Below are 12,948 nucleotides of genomic sequence, written 5' to 3' on the forward strand. Positions count from 1 at the left end.
AAGGACCGTGGGCAGGTCAAAATGCTTCTGCCCCAAATCACAAAGTCTAATCCTGCTTTGCTACACTACACTCCTTAAGTGTCCCATGAGTCACAGCTGTACACCTGGCAATAATCAGACCACGAGGTGCTCTTGAGAGCTTTAGTGTAACAAGGGTGGGGCGGAGGGGCAGTCCTCCCTGGGTGCAGGTGTCAAGTGGGTATGCTGAGCAGTCATGCGGCTGTTGGCTCTGCCAGTCCCCTGCCTCCTCTGACATCAACTTTATGTTCTGGGGCAGGGGACCGGCAGAGCTGACAGCCACACGACTGCTCAGCACACCCGCCTCTGGTGCCACTGCTTGAGAGAATGTTTACAGCCTTTGGAGCAGGTTTATAAAAAAATGTTGGCTCCAGTTCAACTCGACTGTATGCAATAAACAAATCTCTTCAGTTAGAAAAAAATGCAGGGGTAAAGCTGGCGCAGAGTTGGCACAGGAGCAAACTCTTTGGTAAAGGTGGCCAGTCAGCTAAATGCCCCCAGTCCATCTCTCTATCATTACTGGACTTTCAAGTCTTACAGATCTAGATGAGTTGGAGTGGGCTTTGACAGCAACTTCAGTAATTGGGGAGTATGTCCAATGCCAGACAGACTTCTACAGTCTGTGCCCTGAAAATGGCAAGGGCAGATCAAGATAATTAATCTGACTGTTATATTGCATCATATGTTATGAGTTTATTTTATTGAGCAGACTGGATGGGGATGGACAGTACATGTCTTTATCTACTACGTTAATATGTTCTGAACCCTCCCACTTTCCTTATCCAGACCTTGATGTACCTGCATCTTTCCTCTCTGTTATATGCCTCAGAAGAGCAATACCTTGCTCAGTACACACACAGCAACTATTCCAGGTTCTAACAGCTTAGGAAAACCCTGTCCCTGGAAGATGGCATTCAGCAGCTAGGTATGAGTGTATTGGATTGATACTTTGGATTGGGAAAGCAGAGAGTGGTGGAACGTAAGGGGGAGGGAGAAAGGGGTTCTGGATGCAGACAGGCAAATATGCAGAGATTAGCATTTGGTTCTGTTATTAACACATGGTTTTGATACAGCAGTACTTTTCTACATCCTCCTGTTCAGAAATCCAGACTCTCCTTGCCCACTCTGTCTCCCAGTCTCTTTGCATCCATATCTTCTCTAAAGTGCAACATTGAAGTCTGTGACCACAAAATCAATGTAATCCTTCTCTTTGGACTTAAAAGCTTCGGCAATGATGCATGCGGCTTCCCGGTGCTCCTTCCCTCGCATGGAGGTCCCATTCACCTCCAGAATCACGTGACCCACCTTCAGCTTCCCACAGTTGTGCGCTGAGCCTCCACGCTTTCAATATGTAGGGAGAAGAGAAAAAGAAATGTTTCAATCTGGGCACATCACCGAGGTCTTCCTTGTGCAACATGAGCACAGCTTGAGAGAGACCTTCTTGTATACCACTGCTTCTCAACCCAGTCCTCACAGCACAGCCAGGGTTTCAAGATATCCAAAATGAATATGATGAGGTAGATTTGCACATCAAGGAGGTGGTACATGCAAATCTCTCTCAAGCATATTCATTGTGGATATTCTGAAAACCTGACAGGCTGAATGTGTCCCGAGGACTGAGTTGAGAAGCACTGCTGTATGAGACACCAGTATTGTCTGAGGTTGCCTCTCACCATTAAGGACACCAGCACAGCGTGAACTCACCACTCCCTCTATGGGACAGAAATGTTGTCTGAGGTAGCCCCTTCCTATAAAGGATAATAACACAGCATGATGAAGATTCCATAAAGGACACTAGAACAGCCTGAGGGATAACCTCCCTATAGGGGTACCAGCACAGCTTAATAAAATGTTCCCCTATAAGGGATGTCAAAACAGGCTATGGGAGCCTCTCACCAAAAGTGGTGCCAGGACAATCTGAGGGTTCCACTCTCTATAGGGAATAAAGTCTTCCCTTATATGTATCCACAATAGTGACTGCAGTGTCAGTCGTACAGTGATTAGCTATGGGTATCTTTTTTTTTTTTTTTAGCTCAATGGTGCCTCTATGTCGTAAAGGCTGTGTTTCTTATATACAGACATCTGTGGCAGCTGGATAGGCATAGCTGGAGGAGGGGTAGTATAAGTTGGACAGTGACTGGTAGAGGGGATTGTATTAGCTGGATAGTGAATGTCTGTGGCAGCGGATATATATATACTGGACAGGGACTGATAAAGGGGGTCATATTAGGTGGGCAGTGATTGGTAAAGGGGATGTTTAAGCTGGATAGTGACTAGTAAAGTGTGTGTGTGGGGGGGATTGTATTAGCTGAACAGTGACTGGTAAAAGGGGGTTGTAATAGCTGGACACTAAATTTCTGTGGCAGAGGTTATACACGGTGTCTGGAAAACACAGGACCCCTAACATTTTTCCAAATAACCCCAAAATGTCCTACTGCAGCAGAAACTTTGTCCTGAAATTTGAGAGATTTCTGAGTACTATTTTTCAATAGGATGAAGCTCCAGCATCAAACTCAAAAAAAACAGCTGAGATCTTAATTAATGAACCCCAGAATTCATTGAGCCAACAGCTCAGTGGCATCAAAGACTTTGTGAATGTCAAGGTTAAAGGAGGACACTTTGAACACAAATTATTAACTAAGAAAATCCCCATTATACTAATGTATTTTCAATGGAAATACTAAATATTTAAACAATTGCAAAGAATTTTGAAACTATGTAAGCGGACCTGTTTTTTTTCTGGTCACTATTCATATGCAGGATAGCGATTGACAGAAGAGAGTTGTATAGGCTAGATAGTGAAGGTTGTAAAAGCTGGACAGTGACTGGTAGAGGGGGGTTGTATAAGCTGGATAGTGACTGGCAAAAAGGGGAGGGGGTGGAATTAACTGGAAAGTGACTAGTAGAAGGGGGTTTGTATTAGCTGGATTGTGAATGTCTGTGGCAGAAGCTGTATAAACTGGATAGTGACTAGTAGAGGGGGTTGTATTGGGTGTATAGTGAATGTCTGTGCTAGAGGCTATATAAACTGGAGAGTGACTGGCAGCAGTGGGCTTTATTGAATGGATAGTGACTGGCAAAGAGGGTGTACTTTAGCTGGATAGTGGATTTCAGTAGAAAGGCAGTATTACCTGAATAGTAACTACCCGTGGCAGTGGCTGTCGCGTATTGGCTCCTCCTTCAATGGCGATGCCTAGTGTTGGTGCACTTTTTCTTACTCGTATCAAAGCTGTAGTGGGCTCCAGCAGACCAGGCTGTGCCAAGAGACATATACAGAGTTAGTTTTTATGCAACAGACACTGGAATATTCAGCCATGTTGAAAGGTTTCTTCACCGTTCCAGCCCCTGTCCAATGGCTCCCCAGCCCTCCTGCCCTGCCTTCACCCTCAGCTTGCAGTGAAGGGACATGATATACCTTAATAATTATCACTACTGGACAGTGCCGTGTATATCCACTAGCACTATTAAAATAAATATTTTTTAAAAACTAACAAAACAAAAAACAAGCAGAGCATGACAAGATGGTTGGGAATGCATGCTGACCCCGCTACAGAGCCTGCCTCTAGAGATGGCAAGGAGCTTTTTTGCTCTACTGTTTTAATCTGTTTTTTTCCAAGACTGTCAACACAGTTTCTGATCAATGGAAACTCTGGGTTTAAATGATATAGACACTTGTTTGTTTAGAACTCGATTAAGACCACCGTGTCATGTTACATTGGCCACCGCACTGTATTCAGTTGGCAGTCATTTTTCAGCCTCCTGTTAAACCTTGCCCCAGCCTCCTTCTATTGCTCCAACGTCCCTCAGCCTTACAGCCTTTCCTCCTTAGCTTTACAGCGTTACATGTTTGTACACTAAATTAAAGAGGCATATTTTCAAAGCACTTTGGGAGGCTAAGTTCCATAGGTATCTATGGAACTTTGGGAGGCTAAGTGCTTTGAAAATATGCTAGGGGTCCTAAGTTCAGCCTTCTCGTGACTGTCTGGTGCAGGGCTTCCCAAACCTATTCTGGTGCCCCCCACAGCCATTGGGGGTTTCAAGGTAGCCACAATGAATACCCATAAGATGAATTAACATATACTGGATCTCCTATACCCACAAATTTCTCTCTTGTATATTCACGGTGGTTATTCTGAAAACCCAACTAGTGTGGGGCACCATACAAGTTTAGAAAGTCCTGGCCTAGTGGTTTTGGATTTTCTTCTGTTGCCCCTCCCTCCCTGAATCTCCCTTTATTTCTTCCTTACTGGCTTGGAGGCCGCCTCCACCTGCCCTTCATTCCTTGCAGGATTTTTGATGCTTCTCGTTTTGGCAGGAACTGGGCTGCTGCCTTTGCTGCCACCCCCATTTTCTCCAAGGTCCACACCGCTGTCCTCACTTAGGGTCTGCCCACTGTCTGATAGCTGGGAGAGTGTAGAAGCCGGAGGGGACACTGGGAAAACAGCTGTTACCAGGAGAGAAATAAGATCTGGATTAGGATACATGTGAACTGCCTACGATGAACACAGCAGAAAGTTCAGAGGGATTTTAACCAAGACTGAATTATCATGCTGCACTTCCAGTAGACACAAAACAGGCTTTAAGAAATTACCTCAACAGAACAATGTGTTAAGTGCTACCTCAAACCAGGAAACACCCAGTATATTTTGAAGTGTGATCTGCTTTTTTCTTTTTATCATGCAACATTTTCTTGCTCCTTGGGCTTTTGACTTGGTTGGAATTGGCCTCCATTTACAGAGACACCAAGGGTGGCCCATCCCAAAGTTGGAGATTTACCACTGCTATGCTGGCGATTGAAGGCCAATGAGTAAGGCTTTTCTTGTGGGCCCCAGCTATATCTAAAACCAGTTCTGCATTTTGTATTCCACAAAACTGACACATTATAATCAATAAATAGAAAATAAAAATTGTTTTCTTCTACCTTTTGTCATCTGGTAATTATTTCTCTAATGGTGTTGGTCCCAGTCCTTGGTTTCTACTTTCCTCTGTCTTCACTTAACTGCTTTGCTAGAGTCTCTTTTTCCTTTTGGCACTTCTTTTCTCTCCATGTCCACCATCCACCTTCTCTCTGCATCCCTATCTATCCTACCCAGCATCAATCCATTGTGCCCTTGTTCCTATCTTCCCGCCATGTTGAGCATCTCCCATCTCTGTGTCCCTATTCTTGCCCTATCCAACATAACTCGTCTGTGTCCCTATGCCTCCCTCACATGCCAGCACCGCTGATCTCTCCCCTTTCCCTAAGCCAGCATCTATTCCTCTCCTCCGTCTGCCTCCCCTCCCAGGGGTCCAGCAAGTGCTCCTCTCTCTTTCCTCACTCCTGTTCTGCCTCCCTTTTGCAGGTCCAGCACCTCTCCCTCATCCTTCTTTCCCTGCATCTCTCTTCTCTCCCCTCCCCTATCATCTTGGCATCTCTTTTTCTCTCTCCCTCCACCATCTTGGCATTCTTTCCTTTCTCCTCCCCAAATCTCTTTCTCACTTTTCTGCCATGTGTAGCTTTTCCCCCTCTCCCTTTCCTCCTATCCAAGTGCAGCATGTCCCCCTCCCTTCTTGTCATGCACAAATCCCCCTCTCCCTACCCTTCCATCCAAGTGCAGCATTTCCCCCTCTCCCTTTCTTTTTCCATCCAATTGCAGCATTCCCATCCCTTCCATCTAAGTGCAGCATTCCCAATTCTTCCTTCTGCATGTCTGGAATCTTCCCTTCCTTCTGCCCCCTCACCCACGTGGGCTCTACAAACTTGTAGGTTCGCCGGTACTGCTAATATCAAGCTCTCTTCGAGAGCTCTGAGGCTTCTTTCCCTCTGCCATGTCCTGCCTATGTGGTAACAGGAAGTTGCAACAGAGGGAAGGACCAATATCAGATTCACGTAGGAGAGATCCAGCTCACTAGTGAGTAGGGAGGGAGCCAGTGCATAAGATCGGGGTCCTTCAGTGTGCGAGCTGGAGAAGGGTGTCAAATGCATGACTTGACATCATGTATTTTGTGCTGTTTGCAGCTTCTTTAGTAGTAGTTCCCTGTATCCAGCATAAATTCCATTGCAGTAGTCTGTGTGGGCAAGGACCATGGATTGGACTAGTGTGTGGAATACGTTTCTCGGGAAGTAGTTTTTATGTGTTTCAGTTTCCACATGGTTTGAAACATTTTCTTCTTTGTGCTTGAGATTTGCTTGTCGAAGGATAGATTGTGGTTGATAGAAACTCCTAGGATTTTTACGTTGTCAGATATTGGGAGGTATGTGCCCATGGCGTTGATATTTGGGTAACTTTATTGTGTGGCGATGTGAGAATCAGGCAATGTGTTTTTTTCTTTGTTCAGTTTAAGCTTGAACAATGATGCCCAGGATTCCATTATGTTTATTGAACTACTGTCCAGCTGGTGCCCTTCTTTCAATGTGGTGCCTCATCCTGGGCACTGTATTTGGTTTCCTCCTGGTTGTACACACATGTACCTAATCTAGGCTTGCATCCAGTGTTTTATGTGGCCAGAACTGTGCTGTGCACCACCGAAGGTCCTCTCCAGCTGTACTACCTGCCTGAAGATGGCCAGAATGATGGTAAGGAGAATTTAGCATTTAACCTTTGAAAGAGCAGATGGCAGGTCACTAATGGGTACTGAATCAAGTTGCCAGGACCTATGCAGAGTCTGAAAGTGTGCCTCTGTTTCTCAGAGAGACTCTGGAAAGGGGCTGCAGTTGATGAAAATATCAATGCCTTCTATATTGGTACATAAAAAAGAACAAAAGTAGCCAGCGAAGGGAGTTGCAATGTCTGATTCAGTAATTTCTATGCTGTATGTCACTGTCCAGAATCTCCTGTCCACATTAGAAATTGGGCATTAGTTAGGGTCAGATTTGGAACATTATGCATTTTATTAAATACCGCTGAGAGCACTGTTCAACCTAAAAACTTGAACTGTGCAGATATCTGTGGCCTTCTGTGAGATTTTTTTTAGGGGGGGGGAGTTTAAGGCAATAATGAGGGGAGGGGGGCAAGCCTAGGTGCCAGAGTCACAACATAAAGGAGCCATTTTGTGTATGAAGATTTTGGCATAAAAAGGTGTCATGAGATGCCTTTAGAACATACATTTGGTGTGGACATGCGATTCTGAGATCCTGACACTGCAGAATTTGTTTGGGCTTTCCATTCTTTATTTACATCTCACAGCTGCTTAATGGGGAACACTACTAGACAGGTCCTCTGTCCTATTTTCATAAAGAATACCTGAGCATGTAAAGAGTGGTAATCCCAGGGTATGATAACCAGGGGCGTAGCCAGACAACAGATTTTGGGTGGGCATAGGCAAGTAGTGGGTGGGCAGCAAGTGTTCTCCCCCCAAAAAAACCATCACTAAAAAATATCTCCGCTGGCAGGAAAATGCTTCTTTCCACCTTGGCAGTCTGCAGCAGGCAGGCGCTGAAAACTGAGCATGCGCAGGTGCCAGTACCATGGAGAGTAGCGTTTCCATTACCATCAGGGGGAAGTCTTCAGCTGGCAGAGCTTGGGATCTCCACCAGCTACTGCTAAACATGTTCTACTGTTGGGTGGGCCTGAGCCCTAAGTGGGTGGGCCCTGGCCCACCCAGGCCCACCTGTGGCTACGCCACTGATGATAACCCAGCACTCACCAAGGTGATCTTAGTTGGACCTGGGCACTGCTGCACACCTCCTGGTTCCTCACCCCCTCCCCTTTTCCTGCTCTTTTGCATAGTGTGTAGCAAGTTGTAGGTATAGAGGGACTATCTAGGAAAGTAGCCATACGAACATAAGCGAAGCCATACTGGGTCAGACCAATGGTCCATCTAGCCCAGTATTCTGTTTTCCAAACAGTGGCCAAGCCAGGTCGCAAGTACCTGGCAGAAACCCAAATCGTGGCAACACTCCATACTACAAATCCCAGGGCAAGCAGTTGCTTCCCATGTCTGTCTCAATAGCAGACTATGGACTTTTCCTCCAGGAATTTGTCCAAACCTTTTTTAAACCCAGATATGCTAACCACTCTTACCACCTCCTCCGGCAAAGAGTTCCAGAGCTTAACTACTCGTTGAGTGAAAAAATAATTCCTCCCATTTGTTTTAAAATTATTTCCATGTAACCTCCTCGAGTGTCCCCTAGTCTTTGTACTTTTGGAACGAGTAAAACATCGATTTACTCTACTCGTTCTATACCACTCAGGATTTTGTAGACCTCAATCATAACTCCCCTCAGCTGTCTCTTTTCCACGCTAAAAAGCCCTAACCTCTTTAGCCTTTCCTCTTATGAGAGTTCCATCCCCTTTATCATTTTAGTCACTCTTCTTTGAACCTTTTCTAATTCCACTATATCTTTTTTGAGATACGGTGACCAGAACTGAATGCAATAGGTGTGGGCTCACCATGGAGTGATACAAAGGCATTGTAATGTTTTTGGTCTTATTCACCATCCCTTTCCTAATAATTCCTAGCATTCTATTTGCTTTTTTTGTCCACCGCCACACACTGAGAAGATTTCAGTGTATTATCTACAACGACACCCAAATCGTTTTCTTGGGCGCTGACCCCCAAGGTGGACCCTAGCATTAGGTAACTGTGATTTGGATTATTTTTTCCAATGCGCATCACCTTGCATTTGTCCACATTAAATTTCATCTGTCATTTGAACACCCAGTCTTCCAATTTCCTAAGGTCTTTCTGCAATATTTCACAGTCCGCACATGTTTTAACAACCTTGAATAATTTTGTATCATCATCAAATTTAATCACCTCACTTGCCATTCCGATTTCCATATCATTTATAAATATGTTAAATAGTACCGGTCCCAGAACAGATCCCTGTGGCACTCCACTGTTCACTCTCCTCCATTGAGAGAAATGACCATTTAACCCTACCCTCTGTTTTCTGTCCAATAACCAATTCCTAATCCACACCAGAACCTTGCCTCCTATCCCATGACTCTTTAATTTTCTCAGGAGTCTCTCATGAGGAACTTTATCAAAAGGGATGGCACAAGTTGCCTGATGCTTTAGGTGAAAGTTTAGTATGTGCCCCATTCCACTGGGGTGGCTCACAGCCCTATCCCTCTGCATTGTCCAATATCTGCCCTTCCTTCCCCCTCCCCCTCGGTGTCCATTATCAGCCATTCCTTTTCCTATTCCCCCAAAGTGTCCAGCATCTGCCCCTCTTTTCCCTATCCCAGAGATGTCCAGTATTTGCCCTGCTCTTCCCAATCCCCAATCTGAGGTGTTCAACATCTGCCCTTACCTTCCTTCATCTACTCCTCCCAGGCATCCAGCATCTCCCCTTCCATACCCAACCTCACCTTCTCCCCTGAGGTGTCTAGTATGTCCCATCCTTTCTCTATACCCCATCCCCCCCTGAGGTGTCCAGCATCTCCCCTTGTTTTCCATGTACCCCAACTGTTCTAATCTTTCTTTTCTCAACCCCCTCACATTTCCAGCATCTTCCCCCTTCCCTTCCTCCTGCTGGCTCCACCATATTCTTCCTCCCATTCACTGCTGATGTGCTGTGTGACCACCCAGCCCTGGAGCAATAAACAAGAGTCTCACATCTGGTGTGTGGCTATGAGCTTCCGTGCATGCTCAAGGCCTGCTACACTCCATTCCCTCTGAATTTCCTGTTTTAGAGGGGGAGGAAGATGGAAGACCTTGAGCGTGCACAGGGGCCCCATGTCAGACGCACTTAGTCCTCATGATTGTCATGCCAGTGCTGCCCCCTCATGATCTGGCCAACATGAAAGTCATCCAGGTCAGAACTGGAAGGGGTGAGATCCAGCATGCTGGCAAGACCACTACTTTAGGCTGAAAGGTAGAATGGCACCTTCTTTTCCCTCATTAGCACACAGCGTTTTACCTACTCTTCTTGCAAGATGGCACATGATGGGGGAGGGGGTGTCAGCTTAAAAGGGGCAGGGTGCCTTTCTAGCCTTGCTTGGGTCTGAAAAAGGGGCAAGATACTAAGGAATAATTAACCAGCAGAGGGGCAAGTTGCCTAGTGATAATCAAATGGTCTGATCAGTTCATCCAGGGACACCTACCATCATGGCTACTCTAGTGTATGAGGGGTTCAAACAGGACTTCAAAGAGCCCAGGCTGAGAAGTGCTGATGGATCTCCCTGCTGTTGCAGGATGGCCCCTTGGCCCAAGCTGGCAGGCAGGGAGGGAGGGAGGAGGAGAGGAGCCACAAAAGTGGCTTATGTAGCCCCAGTGATGTAAATGACTGACCAGTTTACCAATAAAGGACTCCATGAGCAGGACCTGAGGGAGGGGGTGAAGGAGATATGAATGTTATGAAACTGGCTATGTAGCTATAATTTCAAAATGCATTTTGCTTTTGTAGGACACAATTCAGAATTAGATCTTGAGAGGCAACTTTTATGTATTAGCTTGCGCTGTATTGTTAATAAAGCTATAGCCAATTTATATTTACTGCCTGTATCCCAAGAGATAGTCTTTTAAACAAAGGCTAGTGAGCTGCAAGTGATATTGCCAGGGACGGACAGAAAGTGGTCTGGGCCCCCCACCTGGCCCCCCCTACCACCGAACTGCTGCCCCCCTACCACCGTAGATGACTCCCCGCTGCCCCGGTCCTACCTGAAGGGCCCTGGTAATCTAGTGGCCTCTGCGGAGGGAGGGGGGAAGCATGCTTCTTCCTGCCAGCTGTGCTGCCACTATTCCCCTGCCTGCCAGTGCTACTGTGTTTTCAAAATGGTGGCCAAGACTTCCCGCGGTAGTCTCGCAGGTCTCAACATTCTTGCAAGACTTCTGCAGGGAGTCTCAGCTGCCATTTTTAAAATATGGCAATGCTGTGTAGGGGGAATAGTGGCAGCACAACGGGCAGGAAAGAATATGTGTGCCCCCCCCCCCCCCCCCGTAGTGGCCACTAGATCACCAGCAGCGCTTTTTAAGGTAGGACCGGGGAGGGCTGTAGTGTGCGGTGGGCATCCGGGCAGAGTCTCTGGGCACTGCCTGGTTGCCCGAATGGTCGGTCTGCCCCTGGATATTGCAATAGAAATAAGACAGCCTGGAGAAGAGACACTTAAATCTACATACTGTGCAAGCAGTTCACAGTTGGACCACAAGGGGGCAGAAAGCTACTGCAACACACCTAGAAACCACTGACCAAACACAGAATTGAAAAAAAATCAAGAGAAAACAGTAGAAAAAAATCTTTTCTCATTTTCAGAAAGATGTAAATGATTTTCTACTGCTTAATCCAGAATTTGGAGGGGCTTGCACTAAAACAATACCATTACTGGTGCCTACCACAGGTAGAAAACCAATCTTACCTGCATCTTTAGGGCAACAGACAAGAAGAATAGCTCACCACCAGAAAGTAAATGAAAATAAAACAGAAAACATTTCCATTTCCTGCTTGTTCCTTTAGGAATTATGCTTCTAATATATGGGCAGAGAAATGGAATAAATCTTACCAGATTTTATAAAAGGTGGTAATCTAGCTAGGAATCTCTCTGGAGTCTGGGACATGATTAAGTTTTGAAAAATTATTTTGTCCATTTTTAATTTTTTCTTTTATGCGTTTGGAGAAAAAAGGAACACTTGCAGAAAGTGACAGTCCTGGAGAAGTCAAGTTCCAAGCACACAATCTCTAGGTATAAAAAAAGCACTTAATGTCTTTTACAGCTGATCTCATTACATCGCACTGTGCTTGTTCTGAAAATCCATAGGTAAGCAAGAACATCCCCCACCGTGTATTAAATGAACAAGAACAGTTGTAACAGATGATCTCTGGCTCTATCCTGGCAATAAGAGCTACAGGTTCAGCACACGAAGTGATACCTGATTGGTCCAAACTGGCTGTGATGTCATAAATGCATTCAACACTGTGTATGTGAGGCAATCTAAGCCACTCCTCCAAAAGCAGCCACTCCCAGTGCATTAAGGGAACTGCCTGATAACCTCCAGGATTACTACTTAAAAGTTTCTGCTTAATCCACTTGCCATCTGGCACTATTTATTTATTTATTGGGATTTATTTACTGCCTTTTGAAGAAATTCAGGGAAGTATAAACCAGACATTGGCAACAAACAATTACGGCAGTAAAACCATTCAAATAATATTATATATTATGACAATATGCTACTTCATGTCAACACAATACACATTAAGACTTATTAAGAGACAGGATAAGGTGTCAGTGGAGGTGGAACATAAAAGGTGACTCTCAAGGAAAAACTGAAAATGGAGTCAGAAGAGATGCATGGATTGAGATTTATTTAAAATTAATCCCCTCAATATTCAAAACTATTTAACTAGACAGGAATGGCTCCTGGCCGGTTAAATAGTGTTTAAGCATCTAACCGCTGAATATCCCAGTTAGTGGATAGCCGGTTAGGCGTAAATATTCAGCACCTAACCAGCTATGTTGAGCAGTGAAAATAGGCCACTTAGACAGCAGGCCTATGTTTCACCGCTAAATGTTAACCAGTTAGCGTTGAATATTGGCATAGCCGGTTAACTTTTTAGCGGCCAAAATAAACCCAGATATTCAATGCCAGTTGACCAATATGGCCTGGCATTGAATATCCAGGTTTAACACCAGCAGCGGACAGCAAATGCACTGCTGGCCATTGGCTGAATATTGTGCCCAATGTGTTTCCTGGGAAATGGTTAGTAACCAACATAAGCCACTCATGTTTTCCTGATACCTGCTGGTCTTGAAATCCTCTAGGCGATAATACCTTCATTACATACTAGAGGGCTCCCCAAGCACATTCCAAGAAATAACAGTCTCCCAATCCTGCCTCTAATTTTCTTGCTTACTCTGGTGGCTTTTCTTATAATATATTCTCTGCATCTGGTGCTACTGCAGGGTCAAGCACACACCAGAGACTCCCTCTCCCCCTCCTAGAAAATAAAACAGAAAGCGGGAGCCCTTCTTCCTATCTGACCCAAGCACAGACTGAGGGAACTCC

General features: G+C 45.3%; 1 protein-coding gene across 1 annotated transcript in view; it reads right to left on the bottom strand.

Moving 5' to 3' along the window:
• Positions 1-1,176: 1,176 nt before the first annotated feature.
• The window catches only part of WHRN (whirlin), a 314,680-nt gene continuing 302,908 nt past the window's right edge, over positions 1,177-12,948 (bottom strand). The window contains exons 11-13 of the mRNA XM_030206314.1: positions 4,266-4,462; positions 3,150-3,272; positions 1,177-1,359 (exon numbers count right to left, since the gene is read on the bottom strand). Coding sequence (XP_030062174.1) covers positions 1,177-1,359; positions 3,150-3,272; positions 4,266-4,462 — 503 coding nt within the window. The remainder of the gene's footprint in view (positions 1,360-3,149; positions 3,273-4,265; positions 4,463-12,948) is intronic.

This window comes from Microcaecilia unicolor, chromosome 6, assembly GCF_901765095.1.
Source record: "Microcaecilia unicolor chromosome 6, aMicUni1.1, whole genome shotgun sequence".
Taxonomy (NCBI): Eukaryota; Metazoa; Chordata; class Amphibia; order Gymnophiona; family Siphonopidae; genus Microcaecilia; species Microcaecilia unicolor.